The sequence below is a fragment of the Mixophyes fleayi genome, chromosome 1, assembly GCF_038048845.1.
Source record: "Mixophyes fleayi isolate aMixFle1 chromosome 1, aMixFle1.hap1, whole genome shotgun sequence".
NCBI lineage: Eukaryota > Metazoa > Chordata > Amphibia > Anura > Limnodynastidae > Mixophyes > Mixophyes fleayi.
Window position 1 is genome coordinate 190,486,946 of NC_134402.1, and position 25,873 is coordinate 190,512,818.

At 40.5% G+C, this 25,873-nt stretch overlaps 1 protein-coding gene across 1 annotated transcript in view; it reads right to left on the reverse strand.

Annotated features, from left to right (window-relative positions):
* Window positions 1–25,873, reverse strand: part of ARHGEF18 (Rho/Rac guanine nucleotide exchange factor 18) — a 261,370-nt gene that overhangs the window by 131,407 nt on the left and 104,090 nt on the right. Inside the window, exons 7-10 of the mRNA XM_075204679.1 lie at window positions 24,075–24,119; window positions 23,856–23,924; window positions 23,421–23,526; window positions 7,147–7,306 (exon numbers count right to left, since the gene is read on the reverse strand). Of these exons, the coding sequence (XP_075060780.1) occupies window positions 7,147–7,306; window positions 23,421–23,526; window positions 23,856–23,924; window positions 24,075–24,119 (380 nt within the window). The remainder of the gene's footprint in view (window positions 1–7,146; window positions 7,307–23,420; window positions 23,527–23,855; window positions 23,925–24,074; window positions 24,120–25,873) is intronic.

Below are 25,873 nucleotides of genomic sequence, written 5' to 3' on the forward strand. Positions count from 1 at the left end.
TAGACTTAATATTTGGTAGCACAGCCTTTGGTCAAAATAACTTGAATCAACAGCTTCCTATAGACATGGATGAGCTTTCTGTACTTTACCAGCGGTTTGACCCCCGATTCTTATGCAAACTGCTCCAGTTCTTCCAGATTTTAAGGGTGCCTTCTCCCAACTGTTATTTTCAGATCTCTCCACAGGTGTTTTTTGGAATTTAGATCTGGATTCATTGCTGGTTACTTGAACCGTTCCTATGTGTGTATTTTTTTCCAAGTGGTTTTGGGGTCATTGCCCTGCTGGGAGACCCATGACCTTTGAGGGAGACCCAGCTTTCTGACACTGAGTTCAACATTGTGTTTCTAAATGGCCAGGTAATATCCAGAACTCAGTGCCAGATGTACCACAGCAACCCCAAAACATATCTGAACCTCCTCCATGTTTGACTGTAGGGAAGGTGTACTCTGCATTTTGCTTTCTGTAAACATAGGCATAATTTGCTTTACCAAAAAACTAATTTGGTCTCATCTGTAAATGGGACACTCTCCCAAAAGGAATTTGGCTTGTTTAGGTGTATTTTGACAACTCCAGTTGGGTTTTCTCATTACTCTTGGCAGTCGGGTTCTTCTGGGCCTCCTACCATATAACCCCCTCTCATTGAGTTGGTAATGGATGGTGCAAGTTTAAGTGCTTTCTCCACCATTCGAACAATCATGTGCTGCAATCTTCAATCAAATTTCTCTCTCCAGAGGTTGACTACAGTAGCATGGGCAAGGTCACTGGAGATCAATTTGGAGCCTTCAGATTGTCCATGCTTGGCTATAATCTACTGTCTGACTTCAGACAATTCTCTGTCTTTCTTTTCTCTATGCTCTCTGCAGTACACAGGGTTATGCAAAACAGGATGATGAGTCTTTGGGCTACATTTACTAAACTGCAGGTTTGAAAAGTGGAGATGTTGCCTATAGCTGATTCTAGCTATCATTTTATAGAATTTACTACATAAATGATAACTAGAATCCGATTGAATGCTATATGCAACTTCTCCACTTTTCCAAACCTACAGTTTAGCAAATATACCCTTTTATCTCTATTTAAGTTTGTTTAATTAGGGATTTATATTTCAGGCACATGCTATTCAATACTTCTTGAAATCCAATTATTTATAACTACTTCTAAAAGGTGTGTTGTATACCAAGATATTTTTGGATATGTTGTAGTGTTTATGAACTTACTGCTGGGCATCTACAAGTTGTATAAAATCTCCAACCTGGTCTAATTTGGTTTAAGCAAAGAACTTTTTAGAGTGTAATGCCACCTAGTGGCTAGCTAGAAACAGTATCCACATACAAAAACTTATTTGACAAGAAACTATATTCATAACTCAATTATTCTCAATGCAGTGCTCAGATATCTAGACACAGAGAGAAAAATGTAAAGGGAAAATAATGATGCTTACAATAAAGGGTGCTTGTTGTTAGACTAGAAAGCATACTGTGTTAAAATTATTTAAATAAAAATATTGTTCCTGAAGCCAAAATATAACATTTCTTTAAGAAATCATATATTACACATCACATTTTTTCGCTTTTGCATCAGAAAAGCAAAAAGGTTTAGAGGCATGCTGTATTCTCCTTACGGTGTTATCAAATTTGTTTGCTGAAATTATTGCCACTAAAACAGACGTGGTACCATCCGAGTGCTGAATGAGGGAATCCATATTAAATATGGGCTTAAGCTTGAGCCAAGCAGCCAATTGCATAATGAGCTGCAATTTCACCACACATCCAAGATTTATGGGCATACCCAAAAATGATCCTAAAGACTTCAAATCGGATCATTCCTGGGCATATTGGAGCCATATATGATTTTGGGCTAACTTGCTGTTATCACTGTGTGTGTAACCAGCATAAAATGTGCTCAGCGCCACTCTTCTTTTTTTTTTTTTTTGTATACTGAATTTTAATTATCAGTATCCATTCCCTGTGTTGATTCTATCAAAAACTGAAAACAAAGTTTTGGAAGATATACTCCATACCAGAAGTTTGCTACCTGAGGTATGGTGGGTCCCCCATAATCTTTCGCAGACATGGTGTTTCTCTGCTGGCTCTTACTCACTCTCACTCACACCTGTCTGAAAAGGCTGTGTGGATAAAAGTGAGCCTAGTCCGACAATGTTTGCAGCATTCTCGTTGTCCTAGCCGAGCCAGTGTTTTGGTTTCTTTTTCCCCAGCCTATAGGATGTTATGCATCAATGACACACTGCCAGTAGGAACATGCAGGAGTCAGCAGAGCAACACCTGGCATGGACAAGACATCCAGAGAGATTTGCCAAATCTCATGAACTCTTGACCCCAAGTAAGAAAATATTTGAGGAGTATGACTTCTGATTAGAGATGGTCACTGACCCCCGTGTTTTGGTTTTGGATTCGGTTTTGGATCTGGATTACCGTTGTGTTTTGGTTTTGGTTTTGGTTTTGCAAAACCGCCATTGCGTGTTTTGGTTTTGGTTTTGGTTTTGTTTGGTTTTGTTTTACTATTTTGTTGGAAAATACATGTTTTTGTGCCTAAAATAACCCAATTTAGTGCTCCAACTGTTTTAGAGATAAGTAATCTAATTGTTGAGGTAATAAATCATCCAAAAAAACTGTTTAATTCTTCGTTGGTAGGCCTTCGTTTATTCTACACACAAAACAGATTGTCTTCCTCTGCATCTATGCATATTGGCAATGCAGCCATCGTCTTTGAATCTATATTACACCCTACACTTATAGTTAAATATGTAAAGAAATGGAAAAAGACAGTTTGCTTTCTGTCTCTATAGGCCCCCTCCACTTTTTAAAAAAAACAAAAAATTCAGCCATTATAGACTGTACAATATTAATTGACATGGAGAAAGCCAGTTTGGTTTCTGTCTCTCTAGGCCCCCCTCCACTTGTATAAAATACCAAAAAATCCAGCCGTTATAGACTGTACAATATTAATTGACATGGAGAAAGCCAGTTTGGTTTCTGTCTCTCTAGGCCCCCCTCCACTTGTATAAAATACTAATAAATTCAGCCGTTATATACTGTACAATATAAATTGAAATGGACAAAGGCAGTTTGGTATCTGTCTGCATCAGATCCTCTCTCCACTAGGAGTAAAATAGAAAACTATTCAGCCGTTATATAATCTAGAATATAAATAGAAATTGAGAAAGGCAATTTGGTATCTGTCTGCATCATAATCATCAACATCATCATTAGCGCCCTCGTCGCCTACACAAATCTCCCCCTCATCCTCTTCTAATTCCAAAGTGGCATCCTCAATTTGGGTATCACCGGCTACACTCGGGCTATTAAGGCACACATCAGCAGAATGCTCACGATTAGACATCCCACTGTTGGATGGACTCTCCACAGGGATTGTTGTCATTTGTGAATCAGAGCAAATATTCTCCTGTAATGCCTCACTGTTATCTTGCAGCTCGGCTTTGACGCGTAACAGTAGTTGTGCACCAATTGTAGGCTGGGTAACTTTTTGGGATCTGCCACTAATAGCCAAAGGTGAAGGCCTCATTCTCTCTTTGCCACTGCGTGTGTAGAATGGCATGCTTGCAATTTTTTTTTTATCGTCACTTAACTTTTGCTCAGTTACACTTCTTTTTCGCTTCAATACAGTAAATTTTTTTTGGGTTTTTGTTTTTTGCACTAATTTGAAAACACTCTGTTGTTTGACATCGCCTTGGCCAGATGACGTACTGGGAACACTAACATCAGGACTGGTGACAGAACCTGGTTGCTCATTTAGATCATATGTGGACTGCTTTGAATCCATTCTGAGCGCAAACCACTGGGGAGTGCTAAAAATTATTTAGTAGATTCTGCTGACAGATATGACTTTTGACAGCCAGAAATATTAATGCACAATTAGGGAGGACACCCCAAAAACACTGAGGAGTGCTAAAAATTATTTAGTAGATACTGCTGACAGATATGACTTTTGACAGACAGAAATATTAATGCACAATTAGGGAGGACACCCCAAAAACACTGAGGAGTGCTAAAAATTATTGAGTAGATACTGCTGACAGATATGACTTTTGACAGCCAGAAATATTAATGCACAATTAGGGAGGACACCCCAAAAACACTGAGGTGTGCTACAAATTATTGAGTAGATACTGCTGACAGATATGACTTTTGACAGCCAGAAATATTAATGCACAATTAGGGAGGACACCCCAAAAACACTGAGGAGTGCTAAAAATTATTGAGTAGATACTGCTGACAGATATGACTTTTGACAGCCAGAAATATTAATGCACAATTAGGGAGGACACCCCAAAAACACTGAGGAGTGCTACAAATTATTGAGTAGATACTGCTGACAGATATGACTTTTGACAGCCAGAAATATTAATGCACAATTAGGGAGGACACCCCAAAAACACTGAGGAGTGCTAAAAATTATTGAGTAGATACTGCTGACAGATATGACTTTTGACAGCCAGAAATATTAATGCACAATTAGGGAGGACACCCCAAAAACACTGAGGTGTGCTACAAATTATTGAGTAGATACTGCTGACAGATATGACTTTTGACAGCCAGAAATATTAATGCACAATTAGGGAGGACACCCCAAAAACACTGAGGAGTGCTAAAAATTATTGAGTAGATACTGCTGACAGATATGACTTTTGACAGCCAGAAATATTAATGCACAATTAGGGAGGACACCCCAAAAACACTGAGGAGTGCTACAAATTATTGAGTAGATACTGCTGACAGATATGACTTTTGACAGCCAGAAATATTAATGCACAATTAGGGAGGACACCCCAAAAACACTGAGGAGTGCTAAAAATTATTGAGTAGATACTGCTGACAGATATGACTTTTGACAGCCAGAAATATTAATGCACAATTAGGGAGGACACCCCAAAAACACTGAGGAGTGCTACAAATTATTGAGTAGATACTGCTGACAGATATGACTTTTGACAGCCAGAAATATTAATGCACAATTAGGGAGGACACCCCAAAAACACTGAGGTGTGCTACAAATTATTTAGTAGATAATGCTGACAGATATGACTTTTGACAGCCAGAAATATTAATGCACAATTATGGGGGACACCCCAAAAGCGCTGGGGAGTGCCAAATATGAAGAAAAAATAATAAACCTCTATCCTCCTCTCTGCACTAGCGATTTTGGTTAGAGCAATTGCAAGAACAATATGGTATTCTCTGTCCCTGCTCTAATTAGCCTATGACTACACCCTGCTCTCTCCCTCTGTCAAATGGCGATGGATTGCTGTGGAGGCGTGTATTTATAAAGTTGAAGTATCGCGAGAACCGAGTCCCGAGATCCGACGACGTCACAATGACGTTCGGCCTCGATTTGGATTCGGAATGGGCGGGAGAGTACCGAGCTGCTCAGCTCGGTACTCGGATACCCAAAGTTCGGGTGGGTTCGGTTCTCGGAGAACCGGACCCGCCCATCTCTACTTCTGATATTCCACCAAAAACTTCATTTGGAATATTGTGTGGCATTATCCTGTTAAGATTTGTTTATGGGGATTATATAAATTGAAATAGAGATGTATTATGATCATAAGTGGTTATGTTAGGTTAGAAAAAGGGGGTGAGTTTTTTAACTCCCCATCTGCACTGTTTTTAACGTGCAACTGACCAGCAGTATATTATGGAAATTCTGTTTATATGTTGGCAAACGTGATGTCTGCAAACTGTAAGAAAAAAATATCAGTCAGTACACACACTCCTTTTAAAAGAATGTAATTTGAATTACTAAAATAATGGGAGACTTAAAAGTGAGCTCATGGAAAATCATTTATGTTACTTATAAGTTTAGCCATGGTTTGGGACACAGTTATGTAGAGATCAAGGGAAAATGTGCATGCTAGGCAGCCCCCACCATCTGGCTGCACTTTGGATTGTGATGCATTAATATGCAAAAACAGTAGTAAATGAATATATTTATATTTCAGACATGGTACAGATTAATAAAGACATAAGAAGTGTGTTGCATTGTTACTGTTTGGGATGGAGGTGAGTAGCTATTCCGATATAGTGGCAGACCCATCTAGGGAACAATCAGCACTACGTTTGAATCCTCGCCAAGATATAATGGGTGGGGGGGGGGGGGTGGTGTTGATTCAATGCAAGTAGAACTCCAGTCGCCTGTACTGACTTTTGGTATTACATTATATAAAAGTGCTGATAGAGATGTAGGCAAAAAAGAGCGATTTACTGCCCTAATATCCAACAAGACTCAGACTTGGCATTGAATTTCCTCCAATGAGTCTGGGTCACATGAGCAAAATGCTGAAATTCTAAAGGGAACATATGCTGGAAAATGCTTACTCAACATAATATAGAATTGGTTGGGGAACACTGTCCACTGTCAAAGGGCTACAGGCAGAGGGCCTGAGTTGTTAAGAAAGTAAGGCAAAAAAAATAAGTAAATGTTCTCTGGGAGAAACCATGTTACAATGCAAGGGGTGCAAATTAGTTTATTATTTTACACATACTCTGATTTTGTTGATAGTTGATTAAATACTACTTTCATTATTTTACTTGTCACATAAAAATAAAACCCTAGTGATATCACTAATGATCTGCCTGACTTATTTTTGACTTCTACTCATGAGGTTTTGGTACCTATTGAATTGATAGTTAGATTTAAAATGATAGACCTAGGACATAGAACATTCCTGCAAGTGTAATAATAATAATTTCTTGCAGCACAGGTTTCCAGTGTGTGGGATTTGATCATGCACTGGGTAGAGTGGTAAAAAACAGCCAACAGTGGACGTTGTGTGATTTCAGTGTCCTCTAAGAACTAGCTATTTATTCAAAGCCATACAAAATATTTAAGTTTGAAAAAAGTGTGTTATTGCTTAGACAGGTGATAGCCCATGCTGTGAGTATACATTACTTTGCCTAAACGGCTCTGTTCCTTTGGTTGGCTGTGCCAAGGTACTGACGATTGTAAAGCACTGTGGAGTATGCTGGTGCTATAAATCACTGTTAATAATAAAAACAGTTGTGACATTTTATAATATTGCTTGTTCTCATTTATAAAGCAGAGAGGTTTAGAAAAATAATGTAATGTGGCGGTGCCCACCCCTCCTGCAAACAAGCAGTGCCTACTCACGCATGCATTGTAGTCCACGCCTGTTTGCAAGTGCCCTGGTGCATAAAGTGCATTTGGCGTGACTTGAGAAGCAGCCTGGCATCAGCTCATGCCCATTGGAATAAATCCAGTTGTCCTTTGGATCTTTGTCCTTCTCTTTCAGCTGCTCTTTCATCTTACCCTAGGAAACAGGAGGGAGATAATCAGAAAACAAACTGAAAACGTGAACTGTATCAGAACTTAGTGTATTTATTTATTGTGCTTAGTTGTAATGACATACATTGTTCTGTAAAATAAGTAGGACATTTACATTCATGTTTTCAACCTTTAGAACCCTTTTCCACATTGTCTTATAAAAATCCAAGCCTTGTTCTGTTTCACTTGTCACATCCAATTTCAAGGTTGAAATGTCTGTCTGAGTCATGCTTCTTAATTTATAGAATTTATGTGAAATTTATATTTTCTAACCAAAGGAAAGTTAATTCCTATACACATCAGTAAAGGAACTCTTATAAACGTTACATTGCCACAGGTATGGGAGCGGCACATGGAGTAGGATGCACACTGCTTTTATTCCTGCTACTAATTCTGTATTTATCAATCTTTTAAATGAGCTGGTGGCCTCCTTTTCTGGCACACTTACCTATGCTGGTGAAGGTTGGCCACCAAAGATAGTCAACATACTTTTTGTGAAAGGAGACTGAACAAGAACTGTCGCCAGTGAGCACATATCTCTGGGGTGCTATATGTCCCCCTGATCCTCACCTCCTGATGAGGCGCTATATCCCTCCACAAACCTAAGACTGTCCAGATTAGGGGAGACAAGTTATTGGAAAGGGATGCAACAACTCCTGCCAAATGCCATACTTGTTAGCATGCTTGAGCTCCTGTCCTTGCCACTATAAGTGGGTATAGTAGCATGTCTTTTGGGAAGAAATTCCCTCTTGCTTATTCAACATTACAGCGGCAAAAGGGAATGAGACTTCCAACTTGGATGTTTGCCATCTTGGCACAAGTGCACCAAAGTCCAGTGATACTATCAGTGGCCCAAAGTAAAGCTCTCTGCCCTGGACTGCAAGGCACCAGTCACTTAATACCAAAAGTTGTGATTTTCGGATCAAAGGCACTCAGAAATCTGTACAACTATACTTGTATTGTGATTAAGAAACACATGAACTCCCTCCTCTCTTGTTAAAATTGTGAGGGTCTCTGTCTGGCCACTGATTCCTGTGGGTTATTGTGTGTACTTTTTCACTGTGTACAATGCTCCCTGTTTTATTAGCAGTTCCTTTTTGAATTACAAGGGGTACAAATATTTGCTGTGTATTCTGGGGTAGGGAAATCTTTGATTAGCATACTTCTCAATTTCTACTCAAGGCACATAAGTGTTCTCTGATGCAAGTCATCTGGATTCGGCTGAGGGGAATGTTTAAAGTGAAGGAGCCAGCGGGCACCCACAACATTGGAGTGGCTAGAGGGCATCTCCCTGATGAATACCATCTCCAGGAAAAATGGTAAAGTAGTATCGGGTTGCCTAAGTATAGGAGTGGTGGAAAAGGTGATTTTTAGGATTTGAAAAGCCTCCGAAGGCCAGGATGTGCTGTTTTCTCCTTTTCCGATTAGAGCTATGATGGGAGAGACCAGAGTGGAATAACCTGCAAAAAATTGTCTATATAATTGGCAAATACTAGGAACTGTTGAATGGACTTGAGTCCCAAGAACTGAGGAAAATCAAGTATGTCAAACCTTCTCCAGATCCATCTGGAGACCAAAACCAGAAACAATGTATCCCAGGAGGGGCATCTGAGAGGATTCAAAGGAGCACTTCTCCAGTTTACAGAATAGATGGTTGTTCCATAACCTAGTGAGAACTTCAGAAACATGAAAGCGATGAGTATGGAGATCCCGAGAGAAAATTAAAATATCATCTAGATAGATCACGACACAGGTGTAGTAATATTTTGAAGACAGCAAGGTCATTTCAGAGCCCGAAAGGCTGTTAAGAACTCCCAAGCCAGTACAGTGAAACTCGGGGACTACTCTGAAGGCCCGGTGTTCGCTGGAGGCCCTAGTGGGGACAGGCCCGAGGGTCGAGTAACGTATACTGACTTAAAGGAGTACCCAGGAGTGGAGTGATTGGCGGGCTGCAGTTAAGAAGAATCCTAGGTCAAAGGGTCACAAGTACAGATGCAATATCCAGAGACAAGCGAAGGGTCAGACACACAGGCAGAGAAGCAAAATCCGAAATCCAGGCAAAAGGGTCGAGGTCAGAAGAGAAGGGTCACAGGCCCAAGAACAAGCAGGGGTCAAAACACGGGTAGTCAAATCCAAGGTAGCAAGAACCAAAACGGATAGCACAAGCAGGCAGAAGGACTGAGGACAGAATGCTATAACCGGCAGTGAGGCTGCAGACCTCACTGCCTTAAATGTACAGGTGAGCCAATCAGAGTCTAGCTCTGCAAATACTCCCAGGAGCTGACTAATGAATTAATTACAGCCTAATAGCCAGCAGGCTATTAGATCCCCCTGCGCACGCGCCCGGCTGTCCCCTGTTGCCGGGACGCGGCGCTACACTGCTGGGCATCCGGCCGTTGCCTCAGCAACGGTCGGGAGTTAGAGGGAAGTGACGTCATGGTGACGGCCGGGACGCTGGGGCAGGCAGGAAGCGAGCCGCGGCGGCTGTGAGTACCGCCGCGGCTCGTGACAAAGGCATCACTAGATATTCATAATGCCCATGCCTGGTGTTAAAGTCTGTCTTCCACTTGTCTCCCCTGCAAATACAAATCAAGTTGTAAGCCCCTCGCAAGTCTAATTTAGAAAAAATACGAGCACCTTTGATCTGGTCAAATAATTCAGTGACCAAGTGAATTGAGTATTTATTCTTCACGGTGATGGTATTTAGACCTCGATAGTCTATACAGGGACGTAATGACCCATCCTTCTTGACAAAGAAAAATCCTGCTTTGGTGGGTGAGGTGGAGGGTCTGATAAAACCACGGAGCAGATTTTTATTTTTTTTATATACTCGGACATTGCGTGGGTCTCCGATACTGACAACGGATACATCTGGCGCTTTGGAGAAGTGGTGCCATATGGAAGATCAATATAACAGTCCCGAGACTGATGTGAAAGGACTTCAGATCGACCTTTGTCAAAAACATCAGAGAAGGAGGCATATCATGGAGGAATAGAGGGCTGAGGATGTTGGGAAACTGAGCAGAGAGGTTTGACTTCAGTTAGACAGCTGGACCTGCAAGCTGACCCCCAGGAAAGAATTTGAGAAGAGGACCAGTCAATTTGAGAAGAGTGTGGCCATAGCCAGGGAAGGCTCAGGATGATTGAAGTAGAGGCTTGAGGCAGAACTAAAAAAGAGATCTGCTCAGAAAGTAGTACCCCAACTTGAAGTTTGAGGGGAATTGTCTTGAATCGAACAGTAGAGATAAGTGAACCATTTATGGCCGAGTTGGATACAGGAGACGGAACGAAAGGCACTGCTGAGATGGGTAAGACGAGCCAGACTGTTGATCCAAGGAGAGTAATATAACATTTCCTGCTGAGCCGGAATCAATAAAGGCACTGGAGTAGACTTTGAGGTGGATTATAGACTCGGAGAGATATCCGATTATTCTCCCTTGGTGTTATGATTGGATTTTAAATTGCCAAAAGGGTTGTTATTTTAGAAGTTCAATCGTTGGCTGATGCTGATTGGGGCCGGCTAGGAACTAGAGTCTCATTGGGAGGGTTTCTTCTCTGATTAATGCATTCTCGATACAATATGCCTTGAATGGGATGCATTCAAGGCATTCGAGGCACACTGATTAAAAGAGTGGCTGAATGTAAACAATAGTCCAAAAAGAGATTGGTAGACCTGGAGCAAAGGTCCCGGATGCTTGAACAAGAGTTCTTGTTACAGTGCTCTGACAGAACTATAGAGCAATGGTTTCTGGTGCAAAAAGAACAGACGGATTATTTGCTAAAGAATTCCAAGCAGTTAATTCTGTTCATGATACATGCCCAATATGTGAAAGTGAAAAGCTCCGACACTGTTATCCCAGAAATATTATATAAAACAGGTCAAAAACGGGTTATAATTCAGGACATTGCTGACGTATTCTACAAATATTATGGAACTATTTTTGCCTCACAGGTTCACTACTTGTGTGACAAATTAAAACTCTATTTTGACAGTATTTGCCTCCCCAAACTCTCTATTGAGCTTCCCTAATTTTAAGGCCCCATGGATGGTTGGGATACATATTGAATTATATATTTTTTTAAAAAAATGTGTTTTATATCTTTAGCTCCTCTAATGGGTAATGGACACCGGCTCCTTATCCCTTTCCATGTCTGAAGCCCTGTTTGTGGTGCTTCCAAATGCAAGAAAAGACCCTCTCTACCCTGAGTGGTATCGCCCAAACTCCCTGCTCTCAACTGATGTCAAAATCTGCCAATGTACCTGAGTAGAGTTATTGAGGAGATGGTCCACCTGGACCAGACAGGGTTCATGCCATTTTTATAGCATGCACTAAATAAATGATAGCTTCAATCTGATTGGTTTTTCAAACCGGCTGGAAAACTGTCAGCTTGTTACATTTACCCCCAGGTGTCAGTTGTAATTTACATTTTCCATTTCCATACAATAACACACTTATTTAATTTAAATTTCATCCTATAATTGTTTTACTGTAAGTGGTACCCAAAACACTGTATATTTTAAAAATAGAATTTAATGGGCTATAAAAGGAATCATTCACATATATATTGTTTATCATCTAAACTATGGCAAGCTGTGGAAAAATTTAAGATGTGTGACATTGTATGCACCTTTGTTGTGAAGCTAAATGTAAGCAGTTATTTTCTGTTCTTTTACATTTTAGGAACTCGCAGGCTCCCTGGGGTATCCTTTAGACAACAAGCCTGGCATAAGTAGTAAAGTTTATTTGTCAAGCTCACAGCCTTACAATTTTATATTATTTTCATATGTTTTTACATATAAAATTGAGAATGCATTACAGATAGCCGTTTGCATTTTTGGGTCCGTATTCCTTTAAATGTCAATTTGAGTGATTTTCTAGTACATAGCAGCAAATTTGCTGTGGTGCATTCTAAAAAAACAATCTAATCTGTAGACTGAAAATTAGATTTTTACTTTTTTTTCTCCCCCATTTGAAACATTATTCAAATGTTTAGTATTGTCAGCCCAACCTAACAAATGAACCAACTGCTTTTTTCATTACACTTTGTTTGTATTTCACACCTTCTAAATATATTTGCCAGGGATTTTACACAACAAACTTCTGCAAGATTACTGATAATATGTAACATTCTAAGGATGTACATTATATAAATCTAAGACTTTTGCTGTTAACATATCGAGTGATTTGGTCGTTCAGATTGATTTTCAAACAACCAGACACATATGAAACGCCATATTGTCCAGTTCTTGCTATGCAGCCAAAATCACATACATTGCAGGGGCAAAGTGGTCAGGACTGTCAATGTGGCCAGCAGCTTACTGCCCTACAGACATTTTTCTACAAAGCCAGCAGGACTGATTTACTGTCTGTACTTGTTTTTAAAATGGTAATTATTCTCCACAATTATTCTGATTTTACTATTTAGATTCTGAGCTTTCTAAGCTCTATTTTACCTTTGGATGAATATCCTTATATTATACACTTTTTTCTTTGCTGTAATTTGTAATCTTGTGAAGTGGTGCATAAATTGGCAGCACAATATAGATATACGTATGTTGTCATTTGTGTGCGTTCATCTGCAAACCAATTGACAGTCCTTCTTAATCATATCTATTTGCACAAATCTGCTGATTCTGGGTCCACAAATATGACCTTTTTAGAACTGCGAGTTGTAAAATGACCAGACTGACTGAAGAAACTCACTTGTGATCAGATTTACTTATAGAAGCTTTTGACATAACAGCTCAAAACTTGAATCAAATTAAAGACTTAATTTCAAGAATGAACAGTGATCTATCTCTTGGAAGCTAAAGAACTAGATATGGATTTCAGGGGCGCACGCAGGATTTTCAGGGGGGGGTTCCCCTGATCCCCCCAAAAAAAAAACCCACGAGAGAGAGCTGCTGCGCATGTGCCGCAGCTCCAGTTAGGCAGCGCTGTCCTATACAGCAGCCGCGGCGCTGTCAAAGAAGCGTCCTCGGCGGTGCTGTATACAATACAGCACCGCCGCGGACGCTTCTTTGACAGCGCCACGGCTGCTGTATAGGACAGTGCCGATATGGTGAGCACTTAGTTAGCACAGGGGGGGGGGGGTTCTGGAGACTCAGAAACCCCCCCTGCGTGCGCCACTGGATTTCAGTACTTTACTCATTATAATCACACTTGAAAAGGAGGAACCGCACAGACATGGACTCTGCCTATCTGGCATTCCAGAGATTCAGGTATGCGATTCATGAGAGAGCGGGAGACACCTTGTGGCATGATTGAGAGTGGAAAGTAAGCATAACTTGTGATTGAAAAAGTTGCATGCAAGTCTATGTGTATGTACGACGTCTTCAGAGTTGAAAATGTGGCCAGGTCTGAATGAGTAGCAGATGCATAAGCTTGACAACAGCCACAACCACTCATACACGTCCAATTTGCTAATATGTGCAAAAACGTTTTATATGTTATGAATGCAATTGCTATTAAGCATAATTTAAACTTGAATAACCTAGATAATACAGCAGGAACGACTTTGTGATCTGTATACAAAGAAATGCTTTTATCTTTGTATAATACACTTGTTAAATACTATATCTATGGCCGTGGAGCTACAACAGTCTCAAGGGTCTACAAAGCATTCACAAACCTCTAAATACAAGCGGTTCTCTAGTTCAAGTGTTATCATCATCAACATCTGCTACTTCAACCTACCCGTTTCCACGCACAATAAAACAACTTTTTCAGTCATATCTGCGACTGTCCCAGTCTGAATCCATACACAATTGCCTGAACACTGAATTGCTCCTTACTGTGCATTACATATGTTGCAACACTATTCCCTCACCAATCCCACCTCTTCAGTGTAAAATTGCGAATATTAATTCTGAGCATGCGCAGTGCAAAAAGAAAACCCGTAGAGCTAGGCTACGCAATGGCCATATTTCTCCCTCTGAATTAGGTCCCAAGTATCTGCGTGTGGGAATTCTGGAGAGCAGTGAGGGACGTAAGACAAGAACACTACACAGCTGCACAACTCATCATCTGTATAATTAAGAAGTACCTGCATTTCTTTTGATAGATACTGGAAAAAATATACATTTATTTTGGAAATGGTTACATACAGTCAGGTCCATAAATATTAGGACATCGACACAATTCTCATATTTTGGGCTCTATACACCACCACAATGGATTTGAAATAAAACTAACAAGATGTGCTTTAACAGCAGACTTTTAGCTTTAATTTGAGGGTATTTACATCCAAATCAGGTGAACGGTGTAGGAACTACAACGGTTTCTATATGTGCCTCCCACTTTTTAAGGGACCAAAAGTAATGGGACAATCGACTCCAAAGCTATTTCATGGACATGTGTGGGCTATTCCCTCATTATTTCATCATCAATTAAGCAGGTAAAAGGTCTGGGGGTAATTGTATCAAAGTGCGATTTTGCAGCTCCAGCGATTTTCTCTGGAGAGTTGAAACTCGCTGATGTATGAAGCTGAAATTTCATGCAAAACGTTCATTGCGTAAGCTATAACTACAGTATTATGTGATTTTCCCACGCTAGTGGGGGAATCACCTAATACTGTACCTGGAGCTTAAGCATGTAACGTTGCTCATTGTGCATGCGCAACGCTACTTGCGTAAGCTGTAATACAGTAAATACAGTTTACGCAAGTAGTGTTGCGCATGCGCAATGAGCTACGTTACTTGCGTAAGCTCCAGGTACAGTATTAGGTGATTCCCCCACTAGCGTGGGAAAATCACATAATACTGTAGTTATAGCTTACGCAGTGAACGTAAGTTCATTGCGGTTAGGACCTCCTACCTAGTAGGAGGTGTTTGCGTCGGGTAAAGACTTTTTTTATTTTTCTACAATCAAGAACAAAGATTCGGGATCTTACAAATATGGGGCCCTTGTGGTTCTCCAAGTGCCAACATGGCCTGGCTGCCGTGGGTATGCTGGTGCTTGTAGTTATACAAGCACCAGCATGGCCACACTGTTTTTGGCAACCTGGCTGGCTGGCACTTGTAGTTCCACAAAACAAAATGGCGCCCGTTTTTTTTTTCATACTTTTTCGCTGTATTACCTTACTACCCACAGCCCAGGGGTAGTAGGAAGAGCCCTAGTGCTATCAGCACTGGGCTGGTTCTTTCTAGGGGGGGGGGGGCGCTCATTTTTTTCGGTGGACCCCACTCCCTAGGGAATCCAGCCCAGCGCTGAACAGTCTAGGGTTGGTTAGTCATTATGGCAGGGGGACCCCTGCCGCGTGTCCCCCTGCTATAGTGCTGCCAACCCTGGCTGGTTTGCCTAGTGCTGGTAAAGTGAAAATCGGGGGGACCCCACGCAAAATTTTTCCCCGGCAGCTGTATGACAGGTCAGTGTAACAGTGATGTGTTTACAACTCACTGTTACAACACAGGAGAGTTTGCCAAACACAGGAGAGTTTACACCGCACAAAATCACCAGAGATGACCAGCGATTTTGAACATGAGTGTCAAAATCGCAGCTTGATACATTTCATGTTTTTTTTTCAAAACTCGCAGGTAGCGAGTAAACACCCGCGATTTGCCACAATTTAAACGCGCTGACAAACTCGCACTTTGATACATTTACCCCCTGTAGTTGATTCTAGGTGTGACATTTGCATTTGGAATCTGTTGCTGTCGACTCTCAATATGAGATCCAAAGAGCTGTCACTATCAGTGAAGCAAGCCATCATTAGGCTGAAAAAATAAAAAAAACCCATCAGAGAGATGGCAAAAACATTAGGTGTGGCCAAATCAACTGTTTGGAACATTCTTAAAAAGAAAGAACGCATCGGAGAGCTCAGCAACACCAGAAGACCACGGAAAACAACTGTGGTAGATGACAAGAATTTTTTCCCTGGTGAAGAAAAACCCCTTCACAACAGTTGGCCAAATCAAGAACACTCTCCAGGAGGTAGGTATATATGTGTCAACGTCAACAATCAAGAGAAGACTTTACAAGAGTGAATATAGAGGATTCACCACAAGATGTAAACCATTTGTGAACCACAAAAACAGGAAGACCAGATTAGAGTTTGGCAAACAACATCTAAAAAAGCCATTACAGTTCTGGAACAACATCCTATGGACAGATAAGACAAAGATCAACTTGTACCAGAGTGATGGGAAGAGAAGAGTATGGAGAAGGAAAGGAACTGCTCATGATCCAAAACATACCACCTCATCAGTGAAGCATGGTGGTGGTAGTGTCATGGTGTGGGCATGTATGGCTGCCAATCAAACTGGTTCCCTTGTATTTATTGATGATGTGACTGCTGACAAAAGCAGCAGGATGAATTCTGAAGTGTTTCGGGCAATATTATCTGCTCATATTCAGTCAAATGCTTCAGAACTCATTGGACGGCGCTTCACAATGCAGATGGACAATGACCCGAAGCATACTGCAAAAGCAACCAAAGAGTTTTTTAAGGCTAACAAGTGGAATGTTATGCAATGACCAAGTCAATCACCTGACCTGAATCCGATTGAGCATGCATTTCACTTGATGAAGACAAAACTGAAAGGGAAATGCCCCAAGAACAAGCAGGAACTGAAGACATTTGCAGTAGAGGCCTGGCAGAGCATCACCAGGGATGAAACCCAGCATCTGGTGATGTCTATGCGTTTCAGACTTCAGGTTGTAATTGACTGCAAAGGATTTGCAACAAAGTATTTAAAAGTGAAAGTTTGATGTAGGATTGTTTAGTTTGTCCCATTACTTTTGGTCCCTTAAAAAGTGGGAGGCATATATAGAAATCGTTGTAATTCCTACACCGTTCACCTGATTTGGATGTAAATTCCCTCAAATTAAAGCTGAAAGTATGCAGTTAAAGCACATCGTGTTTGTTTCAATTCAAATCCATTGTACTGGTGTATAGAGGCCAAAATATGAGAATTGTGTCGATGTGCCAATATTTATGGGCCTGACTGTATGTTTTGGATATAGTTACTTTCAGACATTTAATCGACTACTGCCCTTGTTTAATGGTATGCTTATAAATACATACTCAAACCTAAATTTCAATAAGTTATCCAAAGATTTGTGTAGGCAGAATTGCACTGTTTTATGTGCAATATGTAAACTTATTCTACAAATGAATTTCGTCAGAGTTTGCTGTTGAAAATATATGTATTTTATTAGGATTTCGTAAAATACAAAAATGTAAAAATAAATTGCTCTAACAATTGCACAAAAACTAAAGCAGCAATATCTTACCCCTCTGAATGCAGTGTAGGCAAACTAAATTATGTATGGTATCTTCTGTGACTTCAGCAGAGGTTTGATAGTTCGGTTCACCATAACGAATATGAATTTATGTCTGCCAATATGAGATCAACTGATCATCATAGGCTTTTTAGTAGAGATGCTCAGGCTTGGTTTTTGTAGATCCGAGTACCGAGTTAAGCCGGCTGTGTACTTTTCCGTGCCCTTGGAACTGAAAACAAGGCAAAATGTCATTGTTGAGTTGTCGGATCTCGTGAGTTTTTGGATTCTATAAGTACTGTCCTCAACAGAGATCTGGTGCCATTTCACAGACAGACACAGAAGGGGTAGCAGCGTTCTTGGCTGTCTCCAGTACAGTTGGCCAAAGTCATAGCTAAAACAGAAAGAGGAGGGGTGACAATGTTTTTGACAGTCTCCAGTGACATTGTTCTGTGCCGTAGCTCACACTGAAACAGGAATGAAGGCAGTGTTCTTGTTATCAGTCTCCAGTGACATTGCTCTGTGCCATTGCTGATACAGAAACAGGAAGGGGTGATACTATTCTATTAACTCTCCAGTGCCATTATTCTGTGCCATTGGTCACACAGACACAGGGATAGTAGTGTTCTCCACAGAGATCTGGTGCCATTTCACAGACAGACACAGAAGGGGCAGCAGCATTCAAGTGCAGTTGGCCAGCGTCATAGCTAAAACAGAAAGAGGAGGCGTGGCAGTGTTCTTGGCAGTTTCCAGTGACATTGTTCTGTGCCATTGGTCACACAGACACAGGGGTAGCAGTGTTCTTGTCACTCTCCAGTCACATTGTTGTCACTCTCCAGTGTCCGTGCCATTGCTTAGGGCCATTGGTCACACAGAAACGGGGTAGCAGTGTTCTTGTCACTCTCCAGTCTCCAGTCACATTGTTCTTGTCACTCTCCAGTCTCTGTGCCATTGCTCACACAGAAACAAAACTGGTAGCATTGAGTTTCTGTCAGTCTCCAGTGCCATAGCTCAGTGGCATTGATATGGCAACCAGCTGCTGGCACCAGTCATGATGATATTAGTCCTTCTACGTCATCTACTAAAGCCTATGCTCAAGGGCATATTGGGTTTAGGTCAGTGAAACTAAAATCCAAAAAACAATCTTTTACAATGGTAAAGAAAAAAACACCTTTCTAATAATGGGAAAGTTTACTGTAGAAAAACATAAAATCGCCAAAATGTCATTCTACCCAAAATAATAATAATAAGCATTGTAGCATCAGCTAGCTCCCTTCCCTCAGCTAGAGCCCACCACCTGCAATATACACTGTCATCATCCTCACTCCCATCTGTGTGTATATCATCCTCACGATATTAGTTCATCCTCGCTGGAATTCACCATTACAGATGTCTCTGTAGTTTGATATATTTGCCCGTAAAGGTGTTCCTCGTGGAATTTGTAGTTCATTTTATGGTTTTAAGATGTCACTATTTTTGGGCAATTCTTTTAGACCAGACGAGAGGTCAAAATGTTGTGCTGACTCATCTGCATCACCACTGTTGCAATCTCCTACATGCTGTTGCAGAATGCCGGAAATGTCCCGAAATTATTCTGGACACAGACAGCAACACTTTGACATCTAGTCTGGTCTAAAAGAATTGTCCAAAAATTGTGGCACCTCTGCCGTAACTCCACCTAATCCTACTATCAGCATCCAAAGAATGGTGGAGGATTATTTTTTTTATAAACTGTTTATTGTACATTGTTAGGTACATCAATAATGAACTGTACAAATACATTTTCAACTTTTATAAAGAGGGGGGTATGGGGGGGTAAAAGAAATGAGGGAGGGAGGGAAGGGAAGAGAAGGGGATGAGTTACATCTTATGGTTCCAAACATTTAAATCCAATGCACAGTGATACACGCATCGTCATATCTTTTCATGAAAATTCCTATGACATCAAAATACGTCAGATTAAGATTAGGATTAGGAAGAAAATAACCAGTTAAAAGAGGAGCAGAAACTAGATGTTACATTTGTTCCAGATAGTACAAAATGGTTCAGTCCGCCTCAGGCACACTTACAACCTAGAATTGTAAAATTCTCATAAATAAAGAACATTGAAATCATCTCAGTAGAGACCATTTAGTTCCTTCAAAAACTTGCATAATTCAAGTTTGTACATGAGATTCTAAGGTTTCAATATATATACCCCACTTAATATAAAATCCTTTAATGCCTTTTTCTAAATCTGAGAATGTAGCACGCCTATCAAAATATGGAATATTTAACATTTTACTTCCATAACAGTCCGGTTCGCACGTGTAGTCCGTTTACCTAGTATAACTTTCCTTGCTAGAGTAACAATAACTGTTAATAGGGTATAATCTGAGGATTCGGTAGTTATTCTTTCTAAGCGTCAAAGGAAGCAAATAACAAAGCCTCAGGCTGTGACTGTATTTGTATATTAAAGGCAAAATTTATAAAAGACACCAGTTTGTTCCAAAAATTAATGATATTCGGACATAGTTTGTGTATCAAGGTAGCCTCATGAGTCCCACACTTTGGACAAAACCCGGTTTCATATTCCACTATATGCCTCCTCTGGGCTTGTGAGATATATGCACTGTTTATTGTTTTTATATGTACTTCCTGGAGCCTAGCTGAGCTTAACACTTTCATAACTTGTGCCGTATGACCTAACACTTCCTCTGGAGGTCGTAGATTTGGAATATCCCGTTTCCAAGACTCCCAGACTTTGGACCAGACAGAGGGTACGTTTGTGTTGATCAAATCCAATATCTAATTCTAAATTTGTGCATACAGAAAAAAAACTAATAAAGATTCAAGGTTTATCATTGAAGTCTCATGATTTTGTGCTACTGTCTTTTGTTTACTGGCAATATAATGCAGAACCTGCAGATATAAGTAAAAATGAGTATGTGGAAGCAAATGTGTCTCCTGCAGCTGCTGAAGGTGGAGGATTATTTTAGCGACAGCATAGAAATAGACATGTCAGACTGTCCCTTTACATACCGGGAGTAAAAAAAAGCAATTTGGAGACCCATGTACAAACTCACTTTTTAATACCTTAGCTGCCCACCCTCCAGTGTGTACTTGGAAAGAGTTTTCAGCACAGCCGGGAACCTTGTCAGCGATCGGTGTACACGAGGAAGGATTTTACAGCCAATTACATCAAAGTACAGAGACTTCTGTAATGGTAGATTCCAGCAGGGATGAATTAATATTGTGTGAGGATGATGTACACACTGATGAGGATGAGGCTGAAGATGATGACAACAACATCTTGCCACTGTAGAGTTCATGGACAGCACTGTTAGCTTACCTGCCTTAAACCCACTGTTAGCTTGTGTCTTGGGTGGGCCAAACAAACCAAGAACTTCAGCCACAAAAGTGGCACTCCTTGTCGCTGAAGTGCTTGGTTTGTTAAACTGTGCATGTCCTTTTTAAGATCCAAAATAAGGCTGAAAGTCTATGAAAATCATATTGTGACCTGTGAGTTGGTTTTAATTGACTGGAAATTAATGTTACTGAGGTTAATAATAATGTAGGAACAAAAAAAGAGCCAAATTATGTGATTTTAGCAAAAAATGGGGATCCAAAACCAAAACTCGCGAGTGCGGTTTTGCCAAAACCCAAACCAAAACACAAACTTAATCAAGATCCAAAACACAGTGGTCATTGAACATCTCTACAGCATACACACACCTACACATGCAGCATGAAATGCTATTATAGGTGTGGAGGGCAGGGTATAAGTCAGGAATTCATAGTTCAATGTGTAAGTGCTCCATGATGGCCACAGGAATCTGATATAACCCAAGGTAAACTTTCAGCTCCCGGAGTGAGCAGACATCAATTTGTGTGCTGTCCACTGTGACCCAGTAGCTACAATTATCTTGGCTCCTAAATCATTCATCATTCAGAGAAGCCCAGGCAATGCTCCAATGACCAACAACCTCTGTTCCGCTGACCATCCACTATGCCTACAAAAACAAGTCCTCTGTTCTGGATCCCAATGAGTCCGCCACTGCTAACTTCAGCTTCTACACTGGAATTAGGGATCAATAGGGTCCTGAATGGGTGTGGCTCTGCTGGCTCCTATAACCTGCTATAATATCAGACCAAGAACTAGCACACCACTTTTTTATGTTTTGGGGCATAACTCAAAGCATGGACTTTATTAACTGGATAAGCTAGCTTTTCTCCACTATGTTCTTTGATTCATATTTCCACAGGGCATGTTTCTTCAGGTTCAGAGTAAGAGTAAGTGGTATAACCCTATGAGAGTGGCAAAGATGGTTTTGTGCTTTGTCTCCTCGGTCATCTCAATCTAATATTATCCCTTTCTCATATCCAGGATGGTCTTGGTAGACCTAAAATGGTTGAGAAACTTATCCACCTGCGGCATGGGGTAGGCATCAAATGTGGAAACACTGTTTTAAGTCGACACAAAAACAGTTCTTTCTGTCCGACTTTGGGACCAGTACGATAAGTGCACACAATTCGCCCATGGACTCCTGAATGACCCCCAGCCTCACCGTATCTTGAACTTTTTGTTCTATACCACTGTTTTTTTCTGGAAGCCTATACGTCTGTAGTTAGTGCAACCCCTGGCAACATAACAATAGCAGCATAACAATATTGTGCTGTACCAGGTTAGTTCTAAGAAAACACACTCCCCAACCAAAGCTTCTAAAGACTCCTACATAGGGGTTAGGATTAACAAGAGACCCTGGGCTCTGACATTTGGGCCTACTGTAATCCAAGGGGCCAGAGTAATGCCACCACTAAGTGAGTGTACAAACAAGGCCTTCTGCTCCTTTCAGGCCTTAAGGGTTCACATGATATATTTGTTTTCCCCTTCAGCTGCTAGGCTGCAAAATCTCATAGTTTACATCTCCAACTTTGTCCAATATCTTGCTCTCCTGTGTGTAGAGTACATGTCATTCTAAACATAATACTACTAAATGGCATGCACTCCTAAATGTAATAGACAAACTAAATATGATTGTATTGTTTTGTTGTAAGCCCCACAAAATAGTGCCATACCACAGATTGAATACATATATTATAGTATGAGGAATGTATCAGCATTTGTATTTCTAGCCTCAATGCTGATGTGCAAAACACATGAGTAAAACAGGGAGCAGGCAATTCTTGCAGAAGGATGTTTACCTGCATGCGAGGTGGATAGGTACGTGCCACAAAGAAGCAAATTGTATCACCACCACATGAGTGAACACTGAGTGGCACAGGCGTTATGACACAACTAATAAGAGGTATCATGTCTCCCACCGCTTCTTTTCATCCTTAATTTTTTAGGTTATTCATTCGTTAAAGCCAGTTATGGAGCTGCTCAGGAGAGGATATATACATTATATTCTGTGATCCACAGCGACCAATCGGCTTTTACCAACCTTAATTCCAAAATCACTTACAGTGTGCTCCTAAAGTGAATTTAGTGATTGAAAAATATGCATTTAAACATGCTGTTTTACCAAGCCATCCTTACTAAATCACTATTAAATTATATTTTTCCTTTTATAGTTAGCAAAATAGTAATAAAATGTACATATTCACCTGCATCCAAATTACTTACTAACATTTATCACAATGTAGCCTATTTATATAAAAAAAAACACACTAGGCAACAATTAGGTTACTGTTGTTCATAATAATAATAATAATAATAATAGTAATAGTGCTTTAATAGTTGGCATGGAAAGTTGAAGAATGACTAGAGTCAGTAAATCTGACTGACTCGTTATATCACATGCATGTTATTTCTTAGTGGAGCTGTACAGATGCGTAATGGTTATTTGTATTTTGATACAGATTGGTTACAAATACATACATCCATTTTCGTACCTTATCTTTTTGCCAGGATCCAGTAACTCTATTCTTCAGTGAGCTAAGTCTTCTTTTCACTTTTGTCCCCCTTTCCACTTTCTCAGGTTTCCCTGTGCCTTCTGTCCTTTATGTAGGGAAATAATATTAAATGTGTAAACTGAGAGTGATCTATAAATTAGACAAGATGTCACTCAAAATTAAACTGTAAATGTAACCTATGCATTAACGTATGATCTTTATGACAGTTCATTTAGTTTTTTCATGAAATGAATTTGAATTACTTTCTTTTTTCCCGTTCATTAAGTTTCCTCTTATTTTAATTAATAAGAGGAATGAGATGCAGAATGGAGGGAAAATAAAATGAAATATTCACATGTGATAGGATTCATCTGTGGTACTTCTTATTAAAATTTCCAGTCTACACAAATCTATATAGTTGGTAAAATTACCCACTCGTTTGACAGGAACTCAAACCAGGTCAGGCTTTGCTTCGGCTCAGGGCTCCCTTGCTTATTTTTGGTCCTAATGAAGTAAAATCAACAATGAAATGTCCTAAAGGTCTCTTCACATTAAAGTACTTTGCACTAAAGTGCTACCACCGCTTAGTCTGAGACACTTATTGCTATTATTAGAACAAACCATTCCATGTTAAGAAGTAAAATATGCACCTACCCATGATATTGCTTTAATTCTTGGAGCACTTGTTGTACAAATAATCTGCAAAGAAAAGTAACCATTGTTTGATTTTCATTTTGCTATAACTTGTACCAATATATTTTTAGCCAATTTATATTATTAAGATCAAAAGATCTTAAAAGAAATGTAATAAAACCATGCTTGATTCACTGCTTTATATATTTTGTTTAAGGACACAGTTCAAAGAGGCCATGAGCTGAAGGAAAACATGAATGGACAGAAGACTACCTCTGTTCCTAAAAGTTTCCGCTTGTAGAAGTGAAGACCCGTGAATACGTTTAACTAAACACTTTTTTTTTGTAACCTTTTGAACGGCTGAGGCTCAACAAAAAACCCTCATTAGATATGTATGATTTGTATGTATATATTTTCACCATGGTTTATCATTTTTATTAACATTTATGTGTATAGTGCCAACATACGCAATAAAGCAAGACTGCCAGACAAAGAGGTAATTGGGCCCTGCTTGCGATGTATAGACAAGTTTGCAATGGACACATGTGGTAATCTACTACACAGCAAATAAAAAATGAATGCAGCAATAAGGACTGTTATCAGAGCTTAAAGGTGCTTGGGTAGAGAGAGTGCCAATGGCATACATCTAGTTAACAGAGTCGGCATAGTTAAAGTGGGGCATATTCAATTCCGATCCCGATCCGCGGGATCGCGCCGGAACGGCCGCGAACCTAATCCGCGGTACCGCAATAACGTGGATTGTCGTTCACAGCCCATTGGGCTGCGGTACCGTATTACCGGCAGTACTGCGCATTTTACCGCGGATCGGATCGGAATTGAATATGCCCCTGTATGTCACGTTAGTAGTACTGAAGAGGCCACTGACTGGTATTGACGCAACTAAATTGGGAGGCGCGGAGTCTAACACACCCCCGGTATTCACCAGAGACCTCCTCAAGGAGGTATGGGCTTGACTGCATGACGTGTGCAGGTCGCGGATCTTCCAATTAGTCACCAGTGCAGTGGAGCGCACACAGGAAGGCAGGGAGCAGGTGCAAAACAGCCAAGATGAGGTACTCAAGGGAATAGCGATAAGAATGGTCAGAGAAAGCTGAGGTCAGGAACTTGCTGGACAAGAGGTACCGAATCACAAAGCCGAGGGATAGTCAGGAAACAAGCCAAAAGTCAGCAATGGAAATGGAAAACAGGAAAAGGACACTGGAACGCTAGAGACTAGAGAACCAATACCCTGGCACGAGACTGATGGAGAGAGATGCCAGATATACCTAACATTGGCCCCTGATAGGGTGGAGGTGATTTTAGCAGTCAGATGCACCTGACCGCTGACATACAGAGGAAAAGAGGCGTCCTGTTGCCTAGCAACGGGGTGCGGCACCACTACACATGTAGCTCGTCCCATTGAGGGGGATCTTCTTGTCAGGACTTTGCTGGGAGGCAGAAAAAGTTTTTTCTTACTGATTAAAGTAAATGTACACACCAAAAAAGAAAAGAATTCCCTCCTGAGTGTGGCAGGATTCAGCTCATATTAATACTCTCTAATAACAGTGACACCCACTGTTAAATACAATTTTGTTTTGGTTGTATAATGTAAGTGTATGCCTTTGGGAGGTGTCAGACTGTTATTTAACACTATGTGGTGATGCATATTAATGGGAGGAGCTAGATCAGGTCACTCCAAAACAAAATAAAACATATTGGTAGGTTAATTGGCTGCTATCAAAATTGACCCTAGTCTCTCCCTCTCTATCTATCTGTCTGTCTCCCTCTCTGTTTGTCTGTCTGTGTGTGAGTGTGTGTCT